Genomic DNA, 24,301 nt, shown 5'->3' with positions numbered 1-24,301 from the left:
CCATTCCATGACAATGAGGAGGCATCTCTTTCCATGGTGTATGTTCTCATAAACATCCAGGATGTGGACAATATGGGGACACCCTGAGGCCCGCCAGTGATATTCTACTTCCTGACGAGCTTTTGGGTTGTCATACAGGAGCTGTAAAGAAATAGGAAAAAGCAATGTCATCACTTTGCATCATTTGGCTTTAATTTGGTACCTACATGCAACTAGCCTTCGAGTTTAAAGATGACGACAAGTGCTACTCTGGGCGCATTCTCCAGCCAAAGGATGCCAATCCATCACAGGACTTTTATCAGCTCTGAACTGCCCCACTTCCTAGACTGAAGAATACAGAAGCAACAACTGGTCCCTTGAAGCTGGATGGACCTTGAGTGGCAGCGAGGAGAGATTTTGAAGCTGAGATGGATATAGACCCATCTCACCTGTCTCTGGACGCAGAACTGCAGGTTTTTGCTACTTGTTTGCAGTATTTGCACTGCAGTCAGATGGAGAAAAAGGTGTTGTGTAAAGGGAACTCCTGCAAGGAAAGCAGAAACCTTGTGCAGCCAGGTGAAGATGGAGCAGAGCGGAGCTGGAGCCTCCCACTTTCTGGATGAAACGGGGACTTGTTCAGCAAGTAGGAAAAAATGAGTGTACCATAACTGTAAAAAAGAAAGGAAAGTTCAGGAGGGAGGCAGAGCCTCCTTCCCATACCTTTGGTTTATAGACCACAAGGTCCACAAGAACATGAAACTAAGTATCCTGTGAAAATCCCATCTCCCTTTTGGACGGAAAAAAAACGTGCTGGGAGAAGATGCAGTCTCAGGACACAACCACTCAGATCAAGAAAAAATTGCCCTAAGCTAGGGAAAATAATCCTGTCTTCAATTCAGGATTAATTCCTGTGTGGAGCAAAAGTGATTTCCTCTTTATGACCAGTTTTCTTATGCTCAGTTGCCCTCAGTTGCCTTCCAGCTTTTGCCTTAAGGATGCCTTTCAGGACATCTCCTTTCAGTGGACCAAGGACAATTAAGCACACCCATGCATGTCTAAGGGCTAAAGCCTTAGTAGGTAATAGCATTGAGAGGCTGCATGAGATCTTCCACAGAAAAGCATCCCTGGTCCTCTCACTCAGTTCTCTCTGCTAAGGGCAATTACCCTCCCACCTGCCCCCCAGGTGCTAGGAGAAAGGTCTTCTAGGTGTGATGCAAATCCTTAAAGTTCAGTGAGATTCAAAACAACAAGAACTTTCATGCTGACTCTGAATGTGCTTCTTAAGTACTACGCAAATTGCTCACCACATCAGGGTCAGAACAAGACCTTTGACTATGTAGGTGAGTGACCTCTCTCTGTCACATGTAAAGCCAGTTTATTTTAAAGGCGTTAATCTCTAGAAGAGAGAGAAGAGCTCATCTTTCCTGAGCCTGGAACCTCATACACAAGGAACGTGTCCCTTCCCATTTGAAGAACTGTGCTGCATCAGACTCTGCAGCCGAGCTTTTGTGCAGTGGCAGCACATCACTGAATCATGCCTTTTCTTCTCTGCCCATTCTCAGTCTCGTCTCTCTAGACACCCATAACACTTGGTGAGAAGCTCTTTACTGCACATTTATATGGATCCTACACAATACGGCTGTGATCTGAGTTTGGTACTTCATACATAATCGTAATGATGGAGCAGCAACAAAACGATGCCATATAAAGCATCATCAAAAGCATTGAAAAAGAAATAAAAAACAAGGGAAGAGCAATCACCTCTGATCTATTCACCTTAGAAAAGGACTACAACTGTGCAGGAACTGTTTTCAAACAGGCAAACAAAACCAGCCACTTCTGCACTATTAGGCTTTAGCCTGGAGCTCTTCTCACTCATGCTTGCTATCAGGTCCCAGTCAAAACACAACCTCATGATAATTGCTGAAAACAAGTATTAACACGTAACCTGTCATTAGGGACCTGTGAATCAGCCCAGGAAAATCAGATTGCTTCTCCATCCGATTGCCATGTTTCCCAAGGCTCAAATGGTGTCACAGGCGTCTCTTTGAATATAGGGAAAAGCAAGATTTAAAGGTCAGAGGAAGGAAGTCACAAACTGTAGTTTCTGTATTGACTCCAACTGAGGCAATTTGCATCACTGGGAAAAAAAGCTTATACTCCTTCGCTGCTTCCGCAAAGCAGACACAGCAGCACAGCAGGGAAGGCCTGTGACCCCTCACGAAATGCTGGGGAAGCGCTGGGAGACCACACTGGACAGAACGTGAGAGGCTTCTCCTCTCTTCCAGGCTGGGAACAGGATAAGAGCTGCTCTGCTGGGCATCCTTTTTTGTGCTTTTGGGAAATACAGAGCGGCTACGGGAGGCACCGAGCTGCCTGAGCAGGGCAGGCAGGAAGCCTCAGCACCACGACTGCCCTGGGGTCCCCTCAGTTCCGCTCCGCAGGCGCGGTGGCCCCAGCACAATGCCCGATTTTCAGCACTGCAAGGAGCTCTCGCGGAGTTCAGTGTCCTCACAGCCAGCCTACTTCTTCCACAGCTGTGTTGTCCACCCAGAGCACACCCCTTGGAGGTCACCCACCATCTGCCTCTTCCTTCCTCCCCCAGCCTGGCGATGGCCTCATTTCCAACACAAGTAACTTCCTAAAGAAAAGAGGTGGCTCCAATTTGGACAAAGAGCCCATTAGCAAGTCCAAGAGCACTTGCTTTACTTCTTTCAGCCAGCAGCCCATTCAGCAGCTTTTCCTTCACAGCCACTGTGTTCTAGTTCAGTAGGACTGTCTACCAGCATTTTCCTCTCTGCCCTTCTGAGTTTGGGCTGCTGCCTAGAGGTCTCTTCAAAAGTTCATTAAATTACATGTGCAACAATAAAGCCCAAACACCCTCGGGATTAACCAGGCTATTCAGAAAAGCATTACGGGGCTTACTGCTTGGATATTACTGGATTAGTGTCACTTCTGAGCAGAACACTGCAAAAATCTTCTCACTTTTCCCGTGCTATTAATTAGACATAACCATTACCTTTACTAATGTTAACTGCATTATAAGCTTTGTACCTGTGCTCGCACAGTGTGCAGAGATGTTTTCATGTCTGTACTGAGTGCTTATGAAAATTATTTCACTTAATTCTCTCTCTTTGAAGAGCTTTTACAAAGCATTTTGATACATAAGCACACTGCAGCTTCTTTTCTCCAACTCTACAAGCAAGTTTCCTATGCTCCGTAGTGCCAAGCTCGAATGTACTCATGTCAAGATGACACCTGGAGAAGCAGAGAAAGGGAAATGCAAAAATGAAGAGCAGATACTAAGAAAAGTGATACAAACCAAGCAACATCTGATGTATCAATCAACCACTAACCTTTGAATTTCTCCTTCTGAGCCTTAAAAATAAATGAAATCTTACATCTAAAATTGGAAACCATAAGCTATACCTTTTCTGAAGTCTCAGAGTTGCAGACGATCTCTAAAATGAAAGCCAAGCAGGGTTAAAGGCACCAGTTTCTACTAGATTTAGATGATGATTTAGAAAGTCTGGAATTCTAGCCCTATGCTAGCATAATTGTAAATATACACACTGCCATCTTCCTGAGACCACACCGAGACCACTCTGTGCTCCTAGGGCTGTGACAGCTTTGATAAGGCTGTGATGAGGTCCTCTGATAAGCTACAATAGTGCAGAGGTAATCATCAACAAACCCAGAGCTTCAGAAAGTTTTCCAGCCCTGCTGGTCCATGCCATGGTTGGAGCAAAGAGCAGCTTTACAGTGCAGTACCAGCTCAAGGAGCCTCCAGTCGTCCTCCTAAGTTCCCAGGCAGTTCATCTGAGTCACAGCTTGTCACGACGGGCTGTGGGCAGGATGATGAACCAACCTAATTCCAAATCAAGGCAAACCCCTCAGACATGCCCCATCTCCCAGATTTTTCATCCAGTGCACAGCAGCTTCTGCATAACAGAGTGGGGATGCCCAAGTCCATGGACAGGCAGCACAGCTTGGAGCTGGAGCTGCACAGCAGAAAACTGGTTCTGCTGGAGCTCGGCATTACTGACCCCGCTGTCTGAAAGAAGCAGATGAAGCAAATATTAAAATTTCTTCACCGGGAGATCACCAAAACCATGGGCTGATGGAAGGCAAGGGAGAACGAGAGCTCTAGAGGGAACTTGTCCAGGAAAAGCCAGCAAGAGAAGGGAAGTGCCCCCTGGTGTGCTCCGCCTGTCTGTGGGGACCAGCAGGGACTGGTGGGCACTCCGGGATGCCCTGCCAAGCCAGGACCTGACAGTGGGGATTCCTCAACCTGTGAGGTTGCACCTACAAAACAAAATCACTTTTGAACCACAGCTTGGAAGGCCAGCCCCATGCAATTTTTCCCTGTGCGGAATTTCTTGACTGGGGGAGGAAAGGAAATAAAAAAAAAGAGACTGAAAAGTGGCACAATATCTTCTAATTGCTTTTCCATTGATTTGGTGTTGTGGGAGCAAGGAAGGATAGCAGGAACCCTCGTACCTTAATAGCCTGATCTATACAGGAAACAGCCTTCTAAGGACTCCCGAGAGCAGCAAGTGATTTTCTGGACACTGCAACTGTACCAGCAGAGAGAGAAGATATCCATGGGCACCTGCATGAAACAGGCTGAGGACAGGAAGCAACGACATATTGGTGACTTTCTCTTACATACGCACTAGCAGATTAGACAGAAATTTTACTATTACACCTGCTCTCTGTTCCCTACACAGGGGACTAAGACCCTTACATATATCTTCTTATTTATTTTAAATTTCAGCAATTTCTCCTGGTTCCAAACAGTTGTGGTGCTTGAATTAAACCACACGTGCACCACACATTCTGTGTTTAAGCAGCATCTTTTACTCACTTGCAACAATTCCAGAATCTGAACTCCTTCAAAAGATAATCTGTTTTATAATCTCCACTCTGCTTTTCTCACAGAAAGGAATTATTAACATTATATGTTATATATTACATATATATTTTTATATATGTAATTATATATTAATATTATATAATATTGACATTATTAACAGGAATGGGATGAGAAGAAACTTCCAGCCCTTGGGGTCCTCAAGAGGGAATAGGGATATGTAGGTATTTAAATAAAGTTGTATTTTTCTAGCTGGGTGAAGAAAGTTTCTGCTCAGGCATAAATGTCTAACTTCTTTTACTTTCTTTCCTCTTTGCATGTAGCTGTTATAAAAAATGCTGAATCCTACAAATAAGCCCTGGAATTTAAATTCACACTGATGCACAGAAGCTACACCATTTGCTGCAGAGCAGCTCTTCCAGTCATTCTTTATTCAAGAGGGGTTGATGGCAAAAGGAGGCTTGGATAATGTTTCTTTCATCTCTTCCCACCCCTATGCTATGAATTTTTTTTTTTAAAAAAAGAGCTATCACTATGGCTTTGGACGTTTTGTCTTTTATTACGTCCTGATGTTTTGCATTACATCTATTAATTCAATGTTAATCTTTACCTGTTTTCAGATCTCTCTGTAAGGGATAAAGCCATCCTTTGTGTTAGAATGCAGAAGGAATTGAAATTATGTAGTTTTTCTTCTCTACGCATCAGCACTGCCAGTCAGTCAAGCTGCAGCAAGGAGCTTGTGTCTGTTTGCAATGGCAGCCCAGCAAGCAGGGAAATGCACAAATGCAAATCTCAAAGAAAGCAATGATTTCTTTCCTTAAAATAATAAAAAATGCCTAACACATTCCTGCTAGAATTATTTGGTGCTGAAGCATCGGTCTGCAGACAAGGAATAAAACCAGGGAAGGCAAAGGTAGCAGGTCATCACCGAACCTTTCTGCTTTTATTTCAAATCCAGTTTAGGCTATGGGAAATTAAATCTGCTTGGAGGCTTCACTGAAACTGTCACCCCGCTTCCAGCAAAGGAAGGGGGCTGCTGTCCAAGGGCTGCGCAGCTGCCATGAAGTGGCACCCCCTCATTGCTTGGGGAGACAGTCAGGCGCAGGGGTGGCTTTCCCTGGCTCAGGGCAGAGCAGGGTGATCACGTGTGATGTGACCGTGGCATCTCATCTTTCCACTCAGCCTAGTGAGTACCAGGGGTTTGGTGCCAGTGCTGAGGGTCCCTTCTCTGCCCACCTCCTCTCCAACCCTCCAGGCTCTACTCGGCGTATCCTTTGCAACAGCTCTTTGGTGTCTTGCCAGCACAAGCGAGAACGGAGGGGACAGAGGGCTGCTTGCGTGCACTGCCAGAGTCATGCTCTGAAGCCAGCCTCCTGCTGACACGCAATGCTACAAGTTTCTTCAACGTGAATTTTAAGAGGAAATCAGGAGGGAAGGGTAGGATGTACAAAAATAAAAAGCACAAGGTAACAGAGAGGTTTGCTCTTTTGTAAGAGCTCACACACTGGACACGCAGCAAACAGGCAGAAGAATTCAGCTCTCGCAGCACTCCTGCTCCTCCGTCCCCAGAGAGCACAGGCTGTATAAATATTAGTTTGCTCCAAGCCTCTCTCCTGCAGTGAATCAACTAGGTCTCTCAGAAAACAACTTCGGTGTGGTTTTGAATTTTATTTATTGCAGTGGTATTCAAATCACAACCAGGCACGCAGTAATATGGTTCAACAACCTGAGGTAAATACATGACACATACCACTCTTAATTCTCTAATTACATATGCACCCAGCCATTCACTCTGCAAAGGTCAACTGCCTTTTTTCATAAACATTCGTAGGGATGTGGCAAACACAACTGAAATGGCAAAGCAGTGGGCCAGGATACATTTCAAAGGTATCTTTGTGCATATGTGAGGTTAGCATAAAAGGCAGGCACATAAAATTGCGTATCACTTGACAACATTCTTTCATTAAGAAAACAAGCCAAAAATGCCCATGAAGAAAAGCCACTGCTCAGACAAATAATCTGATAATATCAAATTCATCTATTTGAACTGCAGTGCCCAAAGTATGCAGCTGTACATTCATACTGTAGGGTACATAGATTTAAATAAAAAGCATGCTATGTGTTTTCCTACAACCATAGGACTACTTTGCATTTTAATATTGCACTTGCTCTGCAGTGTGGATAGAAACATAATTCTTACTGGCACCTTAAGATTCTGGTTACTCTCAGCTGTGACAGGCTACAAACCAGCTACATGGGGCTTCTACATTATTCAAAATACCACAACTGTATTTTTTAAGAAAAATAAATCACCAATTGCTACTAACATGCTGTTACCAGACAAGAACACCCTAAAATGCTTGCTCATACAAGAAGGCCTGGAGATCAGCTCCTCTCTGTACCTTCTCCTTATGACAACTTCTATGAAAGAACACCTGAAGACTGTATCCTTCAATACTTGAAGTCAATATTCAGCATCTGCCTAAAGCCCCTTCTGAAAGACAGACACACTACGAAATGCCCTTTCTTTCTATTGATTCTTTAATGTGCATGTTAGGACCATCTGAGAAAAAACAACATTAGGAAGCACTCTAGTGGTCTTTCCACCCTTCCCTTCGTACCTCTTCCTCAAGCGACAGGCAGAATCAGAGGACGGAGAGGCAAACCACGGCGTTCGTGTTCACGCTCTTCTTCAATGTCTGGTCTCTGGACTGCAGGAACCTACTCATGGCTTTGCTCTGTGCTGAGTAGCTCTTCACCACCACAGACAGCCACTGTCTCCGTCCTTGGAGCAGGGTTGCAGCCCCCACACACGCTGCGCAGGGCGCGTGCCGGCTGCGCCCCCGAACGCGGGACACTCAGCTTGATGTGACAGCGTCACTCTGCCTATAGCACACCCAGGTCACCAGCACAGTGCCAAATTTTCCAGAGCCTCATATCACATGAACGCCTACCACATTTGGGGATTGTGATTAAAATGAGATGTGTAGCTCTACCATCACTTTTACTCTTCCTAAATTTCTGAGTTAAAGAAAAGGAAATTAAAATCCCTCCTGAAAATGATGACACTTTTCACTCTATAGTTCCACTCTAATGCCTGGTATAAGGTTTGCCTCTGGAGGGAAAAAGAACTAAAAAAATAAAAATAAAAAAGCCCTCAACAAGAGCTTCACTTCATTCCTGCCAGCTATGAGTGTGTCAATTCTGATAACAAGGATTCAGGTGGCTTGGCCTTGGTAATTCATATATCTCAGTCCTTGGCTGGTCATGAGTAATAGAGCCTGTGCGTGCATGAAACTTCACTGTTTAAGAAAACTCCAGCTACACAAAATGCCATGGCATCTCCTCAGAAGTGCAGGTGATCATAAGCCCTTGGAAATTTCCCTCTGCTTTGACTTAAACTACTCACAGAACATTTAAACAAATTCAAGACTATAATCTTGATCTACTAGATGTCTAATACCTCCACTCTCTGAGACATGCACTGTGGCCAGCAGTTTTGCTGCCCTACCACAGAGAAGGGCCTACCTGAGCCCAAGACAGGTTGCCACAAGAACGGTGGCCATCTCAAAACTCACCCACTTCCTTTTCAAGCGCCAGTTTTATTTCCTCAGTTTTGCCTTTCTCCTGAGCAGTGACTGTAATACAGCAATACTTCCAAAAACATACTGGCACTTTGCATAACCATGCAGGACATGGCAGAAGGCGCAGTCCAAACAACAACAAAAGTTCAGAGAAGACTGAGGTCTGATGTTTCCTTTCTTAGTCTTCCCGCTAATAAATGGTATCAAAATTAACACAGAAGTGATAATACTGAACAAGACAGAAGCAGGAATTAGCAATGTGTTTAATCTCATTAAGCATGGATAACAGTAGCTCCAAGAGGAGCTCGTGCTGCCCCTCAGCCTTTCCCTATTTCTTGCACGTGTGGCTACGGTCACGGAGATTAACTCCCAGGAAGGACCTGACATCCTCTCCCCACACACAGAGGCTCTTTGAGGCGTGTGCTGGGTTCATGCTGTGGACACTTTCCATGTGTCTGACTTTTCACCTCGCAGTGCACCCAGCCCCTTCCAACTTCACACCTTCATGACTTCCCCGCTTTCAGCTGCAGGGATCTCTTCCCCAGCCCCACCGTTTGGCAGAGAAATCCCAACGAACCTCCCGCCCACCCATACTGCTGCCTGCTCACCCTAACGCCCTTTGGGCCAACTTCCCCTCCCCTTCATATGAATTTAGAGCTGTCACCCATGTAAAGCTTGGCAATGCGCCATCCCAGGCCAGTTCTTTCATACGTTGCTGCTCTTCCTCTTCTTTTACATTTCCTTTCTCTACACCCACACCTGTGCTTTGTCACATCACCTGTCAGGCCAAGCAGTGTCGCTCTCTTTTGTCGCACCTCCTATCTTAAGTATTTCTAAACCACCCTACATCAACACAAGAACTAAATGAGGAGCACTTAAATCTTCCTTTTCCCATTCCACAGGGTTCATCTACTACTTTCAAGAGTTACCCCAAGGGGACACTTGCTATGCCCCAGACATCGGTAGCACTGGCAGTAACCACCTCACATCCCTCATGGATGAGATACTGAGATTTCATCCAGTTCTTGGGAACCCAACTGGAATGGCTCCAGCCTGAGTAATGCCAAATGCTTACTCCTGAAAGCCATCCCCTGCGGGGACTTGACTTGTCTTCAAAAATAAAGCTCTAAAACCTTCAGCAAGGACATCAGTAAGACTTCTCTACTGCTTCAAATTGCTGCTGTATATATTTTCACGCTCACATTTGTGCAAGCTATGCTGTTGGCATTTTCAAGCAAAGATCTATATCTGTTTCTAAGTCATAACTCAGTGGGTAGCTCAGAGGCTGATGGTTTAAATGTGCATCAGGCAAGAAGATCCCTGGAACTGCTTATTGTGTAGAGCAAAGATATGACAGAGTGGTGTGACTGACTGGAAACAAAACTGGCAGTATTCAGAAGGGGCTAGAAATGCAAAGGAAGCCATTAAGAGAAAGAGTAAAGTAAATTCCTCTCTAAAGACTTCTTATGCTTATTTTGTCTGAACATATATTCTAAAGCCAAGCGAACTATTAAATAGGAAGGAAATAAACTGCAGGAAGGGGGAATTCAACAGATGGAGTCAACATAAGCAAGTACCGGCACAGTAAAACTGCTATTTATGTTGTAGTTCCTTGATTCATTTTGCTCAGTGTGCTAGCGTAGCCATCCAGGGTCACTGCTCCGCTCTGCCAGCACGGTGCCCGATCCCAGGCCCCCAGCTCCCGCTGAGCCCCCCAGCACCTGGAGCAGCTGATGCTGTGGCACACGGGCCGCTGGGGAACGCGTGCTTCTTGGAGCACAATGGGGAGGGACCAGCTGATACACACCTAACAGTCCTTCCCCAGAAGGTGTCTTCTCCAGAAACCTTCAAGAACTCCACGTGAGCTGCCCCTCGCCCCCTTCACAGAATCATTCAAGCTGGAAAAGACCTCCAGGATCATCTGGTCCAACCATCCCCCTACTACCAATGTCACCCACTAAACCATGTCCAACCTTTCCTTAAACACCCCCAGGGACGGTGACTCCACCACCTCCCTGGGCAACCCGTCCCAATGCCTGACCGCTCTTTCTGAGAAGAAATGTCTCCTCATCTCCAACCTGAACCTCCCCTGGCACAACTTGAGGCCATTCCCTCTAGTCCTATCACTAGTTACCTGTGAGAAGAGGCTGACCCCCAGCTCCCCACACCTTCCTTTCAGGTAGCTGCAGAGAGCAATGAGGTCTCCCCTGAGCCTCCTCTTCTCCAGACTAAACACTCCCAGTGCCCTCAGCCACTCCTCAGAGGACTTGTGTCCCAGGCCCTTCACCAGCTTCATAGCCCTTCTCTGGACACGCTCCAGGGCCTCGATGCCCTTCTTGTAACGAGGGGCCCAAAGCTGAACACAGCACTCGAGGTGCGGCCTCACCAGAGCAGAGTAGAGGGGGACGATCACCTCCCTGGCCCTGCTGGCTGCACTATTCCTGACACTAACCAGGATGCCATTGGCCTTCTTGGCCCCCTGGGCACACTGCTGGCTCATGTCCAGGTGAGTGTTGACCAACAGGGATCCTTTGGATCCTTTTCCTCCGCACAGCCTTCCAGCCACTCTGCCCCCAGCCTGTAGCGCTGCATGGGGTTGTTGTGGCCAAAGTGCAGGACCCGGCACTTGGCCTTGTTGAACCTCATCCCATTGGCCTCTGCCCATCGACCCGTCCTGTCCAGGTCCCTCTGCAGGGCCTTCCTACCCTGCGGCAGATCGACACTTCCACCCAGCTTGGTGTTGTCTGCAAGCTTACTGAGGGTGCACTCAATTCCCTCAAATTGAGTTTCCCTAGCAGAACCCCCCCAAGCCACGTCTGGATGTGGCCCTCCTGACCCCGAACCCGCCCAGCGGTTCACCAGCCCTGCAGGCCCCCGCAGTGCCCAGTCAAGCAGCAACCCCCGGGGTGCGCCTTCGGCAGCCAGCACGCCTGCAGGCCCCCAGCGAGTCCCTGCTCCCAGCCTCCCCAGGCACACAGTCTTTATCTCCCTTGAGCTCCAGGCAGCAGGATTTTTGGTTTGGTGGTTTCACTGCCCATTTTATTTCTATTTCTAGCCAACTTTTAGCTCTATACCAGGATGTGTGAGAGGCAGAAGAGGTCTCCAGCCCTAAAAATCCACTATCCGCTTCTTTTTCAGATGCTAGAGGAAAACTGCTCCATATCCCCTGTACTCAGATGATAGGAAAGCAGTCAGACACCACAAAAGTAGAAAAGAACAGCTTAAATGGAGAGGGTTTTTTTTCCTGTGTTTTTTTTTTTTTCCCCAAACCGACAGCATTTCCTTTACATTTCTGAATAGATTTCCCCTCCTCTCCTGGGTAGTGCTGGCTGCCTCATGACTATACATGCAAGAGGCAGAGGAGGAGGACCCCAACAATATTTGGAAATTTAAGGTTTTGATGCCTCCGATAAAGCGCCATCACACTGCATGGGGCTCAGAAAATTTGAGATTTAGCAAAAGCACTGCTGAACAAAAATCACTGCAGGAACTTCAATCCTTTCCACCTTTCCAAGCTGGAAGGCATATCCCTTTCCTTCTTGTACGATGCTGTCCTTTCCCCCCTCTCCCTGCAATAGTAGCTGCTCGGGGTGCACTGCAATGCTGGCTCATTTCCATAAGCCAGTATGCCTGGAAGAGACAAGTTTGGCCTTCAGGGAGGGGTGGAGAGGGGAGGAGAAAGCTGGGGCAATGGAGAAAAGGGACTTGGAAGATCTTCCTGGCTTAAAGTCACCTGCCTGATTCCAGCCAGCATTAGTAGCATGGAAGCAGCTGCCTGCTGAAAGCATTAATGACTTTTGAGGCGATGATTCCACAGAAGCAATGTGCCATCCGGTATCATTCTCATAGACATGACGCAGCAGGGAACCAGGGAAACATACCCGCACTAAAGCCGTGTTAACAGCAAAACAGATTGTCTGAGCAGTGCGGCTGCTGGTCTCTGACCAAACACTTCACAGCAGGCAGCAGCATGGGGAGAAGGCACTCGGCTGTGATGCTCTTCCCATCCGTCGGGAAGACAGTTCCCCAAATGGAGACAGCAAGGGTATGAAAAATCTGCAGATTTTGGACATCAGACAACACTCCAGAAAACCTGGAGCATACCTGCCTATTGTGCAGGATTTTGTCTAAGACCTGTCAGGTGCTGGCAATTTCAACTTTCATGTGTTAATCCTCCTCCAAAACGCTCGGGTATTTATTCACTTTCAGCCACACACCACTCTTCCAAGCAGTGGCACCACTGAATGCCTTTAGAAACCAACTCTTGGTTTGTCTTCACCATTTGATGTGTCATGAGATGAAGAGGTGGGATTATTTTTCCAAGGTTATTGGCATGTTTGTGACTAAGGGGAATTACAGGGGCTCCTTACAACCATCAAAATACCATCTCTGAAGAGCAACCCAGCATCCCTCCCGCTGCAAGCTCCTTGGGTTCTGCCCTGCTTTGGGTGACAGAAGAAGATATGGTGGAAGAATGTCAGGAAAGCGATACACGGTTCTGATCACACAACTATGCAGCACAAGCTCAACCAGGTCCAATGCAACCACGTTCAAAACGCTTCTTAATACTAAATGATAGTATCCACCACTGCAGAATCAGGAGGCATTTATCAAACCATAATGCACTAAGCTTCAAAGCTCCTGAAGTCTCAGTTTCTTCTTAGCGGCTGACTATTCTAAACCAAGAAGCTGTGACTTTGAACATGGAGAGGAGGTGCATTGCCAGAATTCATAATTACGCATCGCTAGCTGCATCTCTGGCTGCAAAATTAGAACTATTTTAGTCAAAACTAAAAGTCTCCATGGAAGATACACGACAGATTGGTAGAAAAGCCTCCTTAGGTCCTGGACAGAACTGCTCTTCAGGAAGAGCCCCTGCCTTTACGAATCAGATACCAACAGGTGATTTATCTATCTATTAAGCCTAGGTGCAGACATCCACTTTCAGATTCTTGCTCTGCCTGAATTAAACTGGGGTCTCTCACTTCACTGCCTGAGTCCCTGCAGCTGCTACAGACAGGGCTCTTGGCTTGTCCACAGTGTGCAGAGCCCCTCTCAGTTTCTACTACTAAAGTACGAGTTAGCAAAGCAGGGACAGAGCCCCGAGTTTCTCAGACCCCAGCTGAGTGTGGGAAGCAAGCACTGTCTGGTCTGGGATAGGCATGGCTACTCTCCTTCTCAGGAGGAGCTTTAAAAGTCCCCAGGCATTTCTAAATGTTGGGAATATAAATGCTCGTATTTGATAAAGTTTTCATGCAAAATTCCATTTGCTGTTCAGCTCTAAGGGAGATGCTTCTAAAAACAGTTACCACAAAAGAAAGGAAAAGGTGGACTTTAGCCAGAAAACTTCCTCAGGGGTGCACACAGTCATTACACAACAGGGTGAGTGGGGGTCAGAAGAGAGCTTGAGAATACAAGACACCCCAAAGACAAGTTTCATGAACGCTGGGATTACTGGCAAGCCGCACACCAGGAACCCTCATAGGGTCCCTGGGGAATGCCATGTGACAGCTGCAGTTCCTTTCTAAAACATGAGAGCACTACCGGAAAATATTATTGCCCATTTCCCAAAGGACTGCTACATAAATACTGTGCCTGTTTGGTTCATTTACCCCTGTGAGCTTTAGGTGAGGAGACCTCAAGAACCTGGGGCTTAGAGTATGAAAGTGGAGCCCTTTCATAACTCACCAACAAGCTTACTGAGGCAAGTTCTAATAAAGGGGTTTTCAGCCTCTGCAACAGAAAGAAAAATTCTCTTGCCTTTTGAGAAAGATGGAATTAGGCTTGGCTGCAGCAACATCACTGAAGTCTGTATGTTTCCTCAAATAAGTAAGTGCATATTTTTCATGACCCCAATTCTGCCTACACCACAATGGTACCAAAAAATAAAAAAGCAAGCAGCCTTATCGATGGGTTCAGTATAGTTAAAGAGATCCACGCTCACCCACCTTACAAGTCTGACTAAACATTATGGAGCATACAGGTTCATATTTGAATTAAGCAATTATTTATGGAAGATAAACTAAACCAAATCCAATCCAAGAGTGTGCATCAAATGAAACGAACAACAGAGCCACAAATCCCCCGTTGTTTTGTAATACATGCAAGAGCTTTGTTCTCTAGTAGATACACCCACCCAGTTGGCTTAGATACTTTGCAGAAGGTATCAAAAGCAACAAATACCTGTCAGAAGCCAAAGGGAGAAACGCATTTAAATCCCAGGATCCAGCAGTGCTCTCTGGCACTTTGAAGAAGAACTTTAAAGGTTCATTCTGCACAGATACCGCACCATTTAAAGACCACAGATTTCTAGATGACAAATAGTCTATAGCTGTGTAGATTCCTGCAGTAGTCCTCAGCCCAGATTTCATCTAGGCCACATAGGATAACATCATCTCCTTTGACTAGGTAAGCCTTCAAAAAAAAAAAAAAAAACACCACCCAAAACCAAACCAACAAAAAGCTCCCTGGGCATTAGCACCCAGTCAATAGCTACATTCCTTTTCCTATCTTTGCCAATCTCTATGCTATTAGCCTGTAAATACTGCTATCACAGATTTCCTTATTATCAAGAACCTATTGTACTTAGTGTACATTTAATATTTGTTGCACCTTTAGCTCAGACATCCTGTCTCTAAGTAATTATTAGTTGGGTAAATTTAGCACAAAAGCTCACTGTGGCAGTCCTACCAACATGACAGAAAGCAGACCCCACACACAGTCCTGCCTCTGCCCTCCCTTCATCCCAGCCCGTGGTGGGCCTGATGCTGCACAGCTCACCCCACCTCTCCCGCAAAGCCCTAATATGGGCTCCTTTCACTGTTCAGACCATGCGAGTTCTGCGAGTTCAAGATTTTTCCGACACATTAATATTCGTTTACATAGCTAAGCTGTCAAAACCATGCCGCCGAAAATCAAAAGGGAACACCCAGCCTATATAGCTTATGTTTTCACCGGGATGACCTGCAGCATTACACGCACCCAGGAGCTCCTGTAACAAACTGCAGGCAGTGCCACAACCTGAAGTTCTGATGCAGTACAGAAAATGAGGAAACTTCTGCAAAACAAAGTGAAGAAAAAGGAATGAAAGCTGAATCCACCACTTTGCACATTCCCGACCAAAAATTAGCAGTAAGGCAGCAGAGGCGCAGCTTGCAGCTTTCACTGAAAAGGCTTCAGTGAAAGAGCAGAAGAATGGTGAAGCTTTATTGGAAGTGATTGATAGCAGAAGTAAAAATAACCCTACCACCAATTAAATCTCTGAGAAGTAGTTATTGAGAGCTGTTGTACGACACAGGCTTTACATGTTGCGTGGACTGCAAGTGACCCGCGACTTAAGGCCCTGGGAAATGCCTGACAGATCACACCACGGATTTTTCTGGCTGAATAATTTACATACATTGCCTATATGAAGTGTTGCAGTACAGTTAAGAGGTTAGGCTCTCACCATTAAGAGAATGGACTCGGGGATCTCAGATCCTTTCCTAGGTCTGGCACAGACTTCTTTCGGGACAAAACTCTCTCTGGAAGTCATTTTCCTCATGTTTTACTGTGGCATGGTGCTTTCAGCACAAATTGTTTGAAAAGCTCTAACACACAGATGACAAGAGGCTCTAATAAATGCTGATAAATTCCGTGCATACAGCATAACTTAGTAATTTCATCACTCCATTGTTTCTCTAAATTGTTTTCTCTTTGAACCATTTAATACCTCGTCAATAAAATTGTAATAAACAAAACGTTGAAGATAGACTAGTGGTTCTTTTTCATCTTGTTCTCACTATCAACAGACCTCTGTAATACTTAAAAACAAAATATGATTTAAATTGTCATTTTAGACATTTTAACTTTAGTGAATTCTAGGATTAAGGCTGCTTGAGTAACTTTAATATTGCTTCCTTTGCACGTATGCATTAAATGCCTTATTAATATACACTATACCTCCCTCCTCAACTTCATCCTTACAACATGCAGAGTACAACCTGAACCCGATCGGGATGCAAGTCAGGATCAAAGACTGATGGGGACTGCTATCTGTGGCCTCTCCCACCTCCTCTGCATTTCACATAGAAACTGGAAGGTGCAATATAAGAGAGGCAGGAGCTCGGAAAGAGAAAGGTCTTGTGGTTACCACGGCTGAATGCTACTCTCGAAATACGTATTCTGCTCCTGTCCCTTTCTGATGTCTCACACAATGCTCAGAAAGTCGTCCGAGCCAAACAGGTAGTCACTAACTGCCAGCACCTCGTTTCTAACCAGCCTGAGTTGCAGTCTCATTTGCAAAAGCATCGGGAACTCCCAACTGCAGCAGAGCTCGGCTGGAGCTGAGGTACAACCTGCTACTATGTACTCTGAGGAGGAGCAGAAAAGAAAAAAACCTGCCCCCAAAACAAGCTGTCCTCAACCCATATACTTCAAACAATGCTCCCAAGAAATCAGTGGCTACTTTTGCTCTTAGAAGTCCATCCCATCCCTCTACTTACCACATGTGAACAAGGGACAATGCAAACTTACCTTGAAGCAATGTTGTGAAAATAGCAGTGGTCCAGGCATTGCAATGAAAACACCACAAAGTATAACCAGGGGGAAATGAAAATATCTGTTTTCAGAGTAGGTCTTGAACAACCTGAAGTGAAAAAGCCTTGGCCATATGCTGGACAAGGATGACAAAACCAGCTATTGAAGCCAAATATTTAGCAATCCAATCATTTTGTCTCTGCGTTGAAAAAGGCTGAAGTGGGGTAGAAAACACCACACACAAGAGGGTCAGCATGGACAGCACAGATCCTGACATTACATTTGAGTGCTCTGTTTCCCAACCCCAAACTGCTACTTTAGGAAGGAGTTCAAGCGTATGTGGAAGCAACTGTCTAGTGGTTTGGATTTGTTTTCCACCAGCAAACCAATCCTGAAAATATCAAACCCTTCTATGTATCTTCACTTTGCTATCCCCCATGACCTACCCGCAGGGCTAAAGCCCACATATCTGCTGCAAGACCTCTGCCAGTTAGCTAGAACAGTAGTAAGTGACAATGACATAGCATATAAAGCCAGGGATAAACAAGGCATAAAGCATTTTACGCCAGTGACTTTCCCAGCTACTCGGTGACAGGACAGAAGCCACGGGACATGGAGGTTCTGGGTCGCAGTCCTGCCTGCAGCAGTGAGCACGGTGCCAGGTGGTCTCCTAGTGATCTCCTGCAAAACCCAGTCCCCCTGCTGGTCTTGTCTCTGCCTCTGCCTCAATCCCACTGTCCTCTCCTACCAAGCCTCACTGCCCGAAGGACCTCTTCTGGCACCCAGCCTCTTCCCTCTCCATTCCCCATCCCACACTTACTTCTCCCACCTCTGCACCCAGTTTGTCCTGGAGTCAGCCGTCGCAACTGAACACATCCTGATTCACCATTCGAGATGTATGATTTGGCTGAACTTGGAAAAATTAAAGGTGACAGGGCAAGACAGTCCTAGACGAAAATTCATCCCTCGATAAACATCAAATCCAAATAACATGCAGATTGCTACAAATGTAATTTGTATTTTATGTAGGCAATTGTTTTTTTTTCTAGTCTTATTATTGGAAATGGTTGAACAATTTCTGCCAAAACATCTCCTGCAAAACTATTTCTGCACAGGAAATTTGAACCTTCGAGCCTGGCAGAGTATTATGATGAGAGAGAGAGAGCACGTAGATCAAGGCCATCTCACCAGGACGCTGAGCTAGGAGCCCTGCCTACAGAGGTGTGCTTCGTCCAGCCCAATTCTGCGTCTTTCCAGAGGCACAGCATAATCCCCTGGTAAGGGCGCTCACAGCACTGACCTGACCAGATCATCATTCTTCCTGAGTTCTGTTTTTTTTTTTCCCTTTTTACACAAGATTCATGACATTAGTCACAGTCCTGATGTCTTTGCTGAGATAAACCTTTCTCTTGACTTAACAGATATTTTGCCTGAGCAAGGACACTGACTTTGTGGGTTATTTTTGCCTCATTCTACAATTAACTCTGATACCGCCTGAGAAGCTAAAGGAAAAGTAAAAATCAGGAAAGTAATCGGTATTTTATCTGAGATCCCTTTTCCTGATGCTGTCCTCAAATCATATATATTTAGCTTTCATCATCACTCACCCTTGCAAACACTAATTATCTAGAACGCTCTACTCTTGGAACAATTCAGATAGCTGATGTCTTCCCGTCTTCCTTGATCCGTGGTATCTCCGTCACTCAATGCTGAAATTCGCAGGGTGCAGATGGTACTCGCATCCACACGTTAAGTAGTTGCAACACCAGCACTATTCAGTAGCGAATCAGATGAACCCTAATGCACCAAATATAACTGAGGGTGTCCAAGTGCAGCTGCACAGAAAATTCTTTAATTTTTGATATGCTGCTGTGATGCCGTTAATTAATCCCCCAAAGGAGTAACCCTGTACCCAAGTATCAGTCTGCATCGTTCTCAGTATTTTATTTCTGCCCGTTTCTCCCACCTTCTCGAGAGCTACATCTTCTTCCTTTTGATTGCATAGCAACATATTTACTACTTTACTCTGTTACTATTCTGTATCTTTTGCTTGTACTTGAAAATCATTAACAAAAACAAAGGAATCAAAGCGGTGACACAACCTCCAGCATATTTTATTTTACCATTTGCTTTAACTTTATTATTTGCTTTGTTCAAATTCCTCATTTTTCTAGGAACACTGGGTGTAGTATAGATGAAAATGCTTGACGAAAAAACTTTCCCACTCAATAATCAAAACTAGGCATTATCTGTATTTCATCATTATATCACACAACTTTGTGCCACTATATTGCTTTTTAAAAACTATATATAATTTTCTATCATTCCAGTTTTGGTTTGTATTAATTAAATAGACAAATCAATAATTCTTAGACTCATTTATCTGATTGCTCTCCTCTTTCAGCAATGGTTATTATCTCTGTGTCTTTCAATTCTGGTACATTTAGTTTTTTTATTTTCCTCAGTTCCACTGGGCAATGCTAGATCATTTGCACGCCTTATTTCTTTGTTGTACAAAGTCTATGGATAAGTAATCTGCTGCCTCCTAGTCTTCTGTTTCAAACTAACAATAAAATGGGTGAAGTTAGAAGACATTTATTTCACGCTTCTTTACTTTTGGGGCAATTAACAACAAATTACAATTTAAATAAACCTAGTCAAGCTAAAGATGTCTGAGAAGATTCCACATGAGGCTTGTTATAATACCTGTGTCTTGCTGCAGGAGACCCTGGATTAACAGCAGCGAGAAAGGGAAGCAGGCTGATGCACAACGCATACAAGCAGCTCCTGGAGCAGACAAGCCTCCTGGAAGGCAGTGCTAACAGTTGGCTCATGTTTTCAATCAGCTAACTACAGGCATCATATAAATTGGTACTGCTAGCGCAGAACGAAGTGCTGTAACATCAGGTTATAGGATACTGCAGCTTTTGATACCTGTATTTACTTTCAGGGTAGAGCCCTCATGCTAAGAGCTGGAGCCGGTCACATCCTTACCACCTGTGGGGACAGAGCTCAAGCTTACCTGATCCCCCCTCGTACCTGGCTCACGTCACCAGAGAAGCCACCTGGAGGTGGTAAGGGAGATGCTGTCCCAGAGATCTATCTGACTACACCTTAAGGAAAAAAATCAGATTAATGGAGAGCATGCACACTGAAATAACAGATACAGAACTCCCAGAGGATCCTCTTGTTCTTGTGCACTCAGTCTGTCCCTCAGAGGGAGTCGTGCTGGGGCAGTGATTGCGCGCTGTATCCCCGAACAGCTCTGTAGGCGGGCAGCAATGCACGCACATACCTGCAGTGCAGCCCGGGAGGCAGTGGGCACAGGACTCCCTTTCCCAACACCCTCCAAGCCTGCAAATTTCATGTAAAAATACTTCAGCCAAAGAGCAGAAGTACTGGGCAAAGCTGCCTCGCAGCTCCTCCAAGTTTCTCATTGGAGCACTTAAATCAAACAAAACAACTATGGAAACTTCGGTATATTCTGCTGAGTAAAAGCCTCACACATCCGATTTTTTCTCCTCACACACTTGGCAAATTTAAGATGTAAACTATAAATCTTTGTGGATATAAATGTCAGAATTGGAACGTACGCTTCATGTGTCTGACGTTAAATTGCAGAAACCTGGGTTACTGTGGGGTGACCAGAAGCCCAAATGCAGAACAGTTATGCTGAATCTCAGAAGCAGCATGCCACCTATTTCGGGACTTTTTCCTATATCCTTGATTTATACCATGCACATGAGCCTGATGACTTCCTGGAAATGGCAATGCTTACTGACTTCTATTTTCATAGCCAGTGAGAAAATAGATATAAGGCCAAAACTGAATTCCTAATTCAAGCCAAACTCCAACAGATTTTTCAGAAAAAAGGCAGAAAGGAATCTAATGTTTTTGAGTTACTTATCCTACCAGTTTGACTTTGTTGTGTATTTGTGGTTACTAACCATCCTCTAGTGGGCTACACTTCCCATTAATTAATGTTTATTTGTCCCATTTTTTTTTTTTTTTTATAAATTTGGACTCTTGTTATCACACAAATATATAGTCAAACATGCAAAAAAGGGCAGAATAACATTTTATTTTGTGCCTGCAAGCTCTATGATTTCAGAAAAAAAGGAGACATGCAAATCAAATACCAGAGCCTACATTTCTATGTAACTAATGTAAAACAAAAAAACAAAAAACACGAGAATCTTTAAAAGCCAACTAATTGAAGAGCTTATCGACTGTAAGGAGAAAGCAGGGTACAGAGATGATACAGATACCAGATACCTGGCCTCAGAAGAAGTTCAATTGCAAACGTTTGTTCTATTTTGAAAGCATTTTTACTTCTTCCTTCAATGTAGGTCTTATTAAATGAAAAATAGATACTGAAAACCTCAAATTTAGTGGTTTGGAAAAAGGTCAACAGCAAATTTAATCATACTTCACAAAATGAGTTTCTATTTATTGAATAATAAATGGATCTTAGAGGAAAAAAAGGGAAAAATTGCAAAGAGGGATGTCTCACAGATTAATAAAAATTATATGAAGGGAATGTAATGAAATAGAAGTTTTGGGGTAGTAGGGAAAATTGACATTTACTGACATTTAGCAGTTAAAATGTAATCCTTCCAGAAAATGAACAGCAGAAAAAATGGGGGTGGCAGGAAAGGGAATCAACTTCTGCCCTGATTACACAGAAAAAAAAAAACACCTTAAAAAGCACGGAATGAGCCGAATGGAAGAACAAAGCCATGGTTATCCGTGGATGAAGTTCTCCTAGGCATGGAGAGGGATGACAAAGGTCCCAAGAATACAGATTTTGGCCCTCCCAGACACATCCCCTACAAAACAAGCAGTCAGCTACCAGCCATCCATGGTGATCAGTCCTGCTGAACTAGAAGAGAGATCATTGTGCCTAATGTCTCAGAAGCAATATTTAGCAACCAATACACAATAATACAAAGCTCAGAATCTGCATAGGATTTTTATTATTATTATTTTTAACGGAAAAGTTTTATGAATTAAACCATTTTTAAAAGCAAAGAGAAAAAGAAAAACCCCACAGGTTTGGTAGCAGGGACACCAGACACCCTGGGCAGATGCACGCTGAAATGTGAAACATCAGCACCGATTTCTGTGTGATCATGCAGCAAAACATATGCAGTAATCTAAAGATTGACTACAGTGCAAAAGTATTAGGTAGCAAGATGAAAAACTTGCAGATTTAAATTGTGGTGTGAAAGCATGAACTAACTTTATTCAAAAATAAGAGTTAACTTTAATCAAGACAAGCGTTATCTGAAGGCTTGAACAATACAGCCAGTCTCAGCAGGGTCACCCCATCAGAAAAGTCATGCCTCCTTTGCATTGCTTTGAGTTAAGTAGTTGAAATAGAAGGAGCTCTACTCTGTTAAACTCTTTTGTACAACTGATGTACTAGGGAGCTTTGAAAGATATCATCCTTCAGAGAAAATGAGGAACCTTTGGGTAATAAGTAGCAGCCATAAAACGGAACCTTAATTCACATTAATAATATATTAGCAGTGCTCATCTCAACCAAAGAAAATAAGCAAACAACGCTCTTGTGCGCATAATGAAGGGAGTAATGACATGCAGTTGTCTACTGGTAATCCTCTGCACAGTAGGGAACCAAGTTAGAACACATTACTGTTATCCATTTTTTAATATAAAACAGTGCAATATTCCTCTGTGATGTAGTTGGGGTGCCATGCACATGTAAGAAGTTAGAGACTAGCAGTGACATTAACAACTCCCCTGTCCCCAGCTGAGGCCATCCCTATTCTAACTTGCTCAAATGCAGGCCACTAGATCAGTTTCAGAAGAGAGAAATGACCCTTTTGGACTAAGCATGTCAGAGCATCCTTAAGAAACAGAGCTGAAGAAATCACACTTTGGAACACGCATGACTTGCGTTAGAAAATGGTTGTTCAACACACACTACAAAGTCACAGTGCGCTGAATGGGCTCAAATGTTCAAGTTTAAAATGTCTGCATTAACAGAAAAATAGAACACAAACCTGTTCGCAACCTTGAATGCTTGTGATAGATGGGAAAGATGATGTGAAAAACTCCAGCATCACGGATGTTTTCCCATCCTCTGGTCTGAGGATGGCCACACTGCCTGTTCTCACGCTGACTCTACCTGCACTCCAAGCTTGAACCAATCTCTTACTTCCAAATTGCTCTCCTGTGAAACACGCTCCTTTGCTTGTGGGATGCAGGCAAAATCCTGCTTTAGTTTGTAAATGGAGCAGTCCTACATGGTTATTAGCTCATAAAGCCAAAGTCAAGACTGCCATAGATGCCAACTACCAGTTTGGAATATTTTGATTTAACAAAAAATTATTATTGCTGTGTTGGACCAACACTTTGAGAACTTTCTCCAGATTTCCCCTGTGAGACTTGGCTTTTGTGCACAAACATACAACACTGCAATCATTCACCCTCCCTCACACCTCCACAACAGTGATTCAGACAGCAGAGAGGTGGGAAAGACTCAGAATTAATTGCTCTTGTATGAAGTCTTTTATCAATAATGCATATTGCTGTTTTCTCCTCCTCCCTACTGCATTAAGAGGTTAGTTTTTGCAGATCTTGAGTGCAATGCCACATTTTTCAACAGTAACAGGCATACGGCCCCAGCTCAAGTCAAGGCAGTCACACTCACCTGCCAAAATAGAGGCGTGCCTGGCAATCAGGGTTTCTGAAGTGTGACTGGAACTAAAAGCCACTCTCACACTCCCTCCACCTTCAAGAGGCCTTTAATCACAGCATCTCAGCATCAGGAAAAAGCTATTACAGAGCTGAGGGACTGGAGGAAAATTCTACTTGATGCCAATCAACCAGAACTGAAACTGCTTCTAAATTAATTGACCTTTCCTCATCTACCACTCTCACTTTATCAGTCTGTTTCCCTGTACTCTGGTGCTGGAAATCCTGTGAGAAGTCACTTTGTTGGGTTCCAGACAAAGACAGTCACCTGGAAACCCACCCAACTAATCCTGATAGGCCTGGTAAAATACCTAATTCCAGTACACAAGGCACTAGAAGCTGAACAAAATCTAAAGATTTTGCCCTTTGTAGGAATGACTTGTGCACAACAAACTCCACCACAGAGCCAGTTACTTGGTAAGGAAAAGAACAGAAATAAAGAACAAGAATACAACCAGCTACCAAAAGCAGGTTGCACTTCTATTCTAAATCGCAACAACAATGCTTGGTCTTTAAAAGCCATTAATAGGAACCCAAAATTTGAATTGAAACCATATCAGCATTTGGATACATGCTTTCATCATGTATTTGAGCCTGTTTAAAGCATTAACTTCCCATTTCTTTGAAG

At 44.4% G+C, this 24,301-nt stretch overlaps 1 protein-coding gene across 1 annotated transcript in view; it reads right to left on the bottom strand.

Moving 5' to 3' along the window:
• The window catches only part of MAPKAPK3 (MAPK activated protein kinase 3), a 51,955-nt gene that overhangs the window by 16,606 nt on the left and 11,048 nt on the right, over nucleotides 1-24,301 (bottom strand). The window contains exon 2 of the mRNA XM_040568443.1: nucleotides 2-141. Within this exon, the coding sequence (XP_040424377.1) occupies nucleotides 2-141 (140 nt within the window). The remainder of the gene's footprint in view (nucleotide 1; nucleotides 142-24,301) is intronic.

This window comes from Cygnus olor, chromosome 10, assembly GCF_009769625.2.
Source record: "Cygnus olor isolate bCygOlo1 chromosome 10, bCygOlo1.pri.v2, whole genome shotgun sequence".
Classification (NCBI taxonomy): Eukaryota; Metazoa; Chordata; class Aves; order Anseriformes; family Anatidae; genus Cygnus; species Cygnus olor.
The sequence above is the reverse complement of the archived record's forward strand: the minus strand, read 5'-3'. Positions and strand labels throughout refer to the sequence as shown.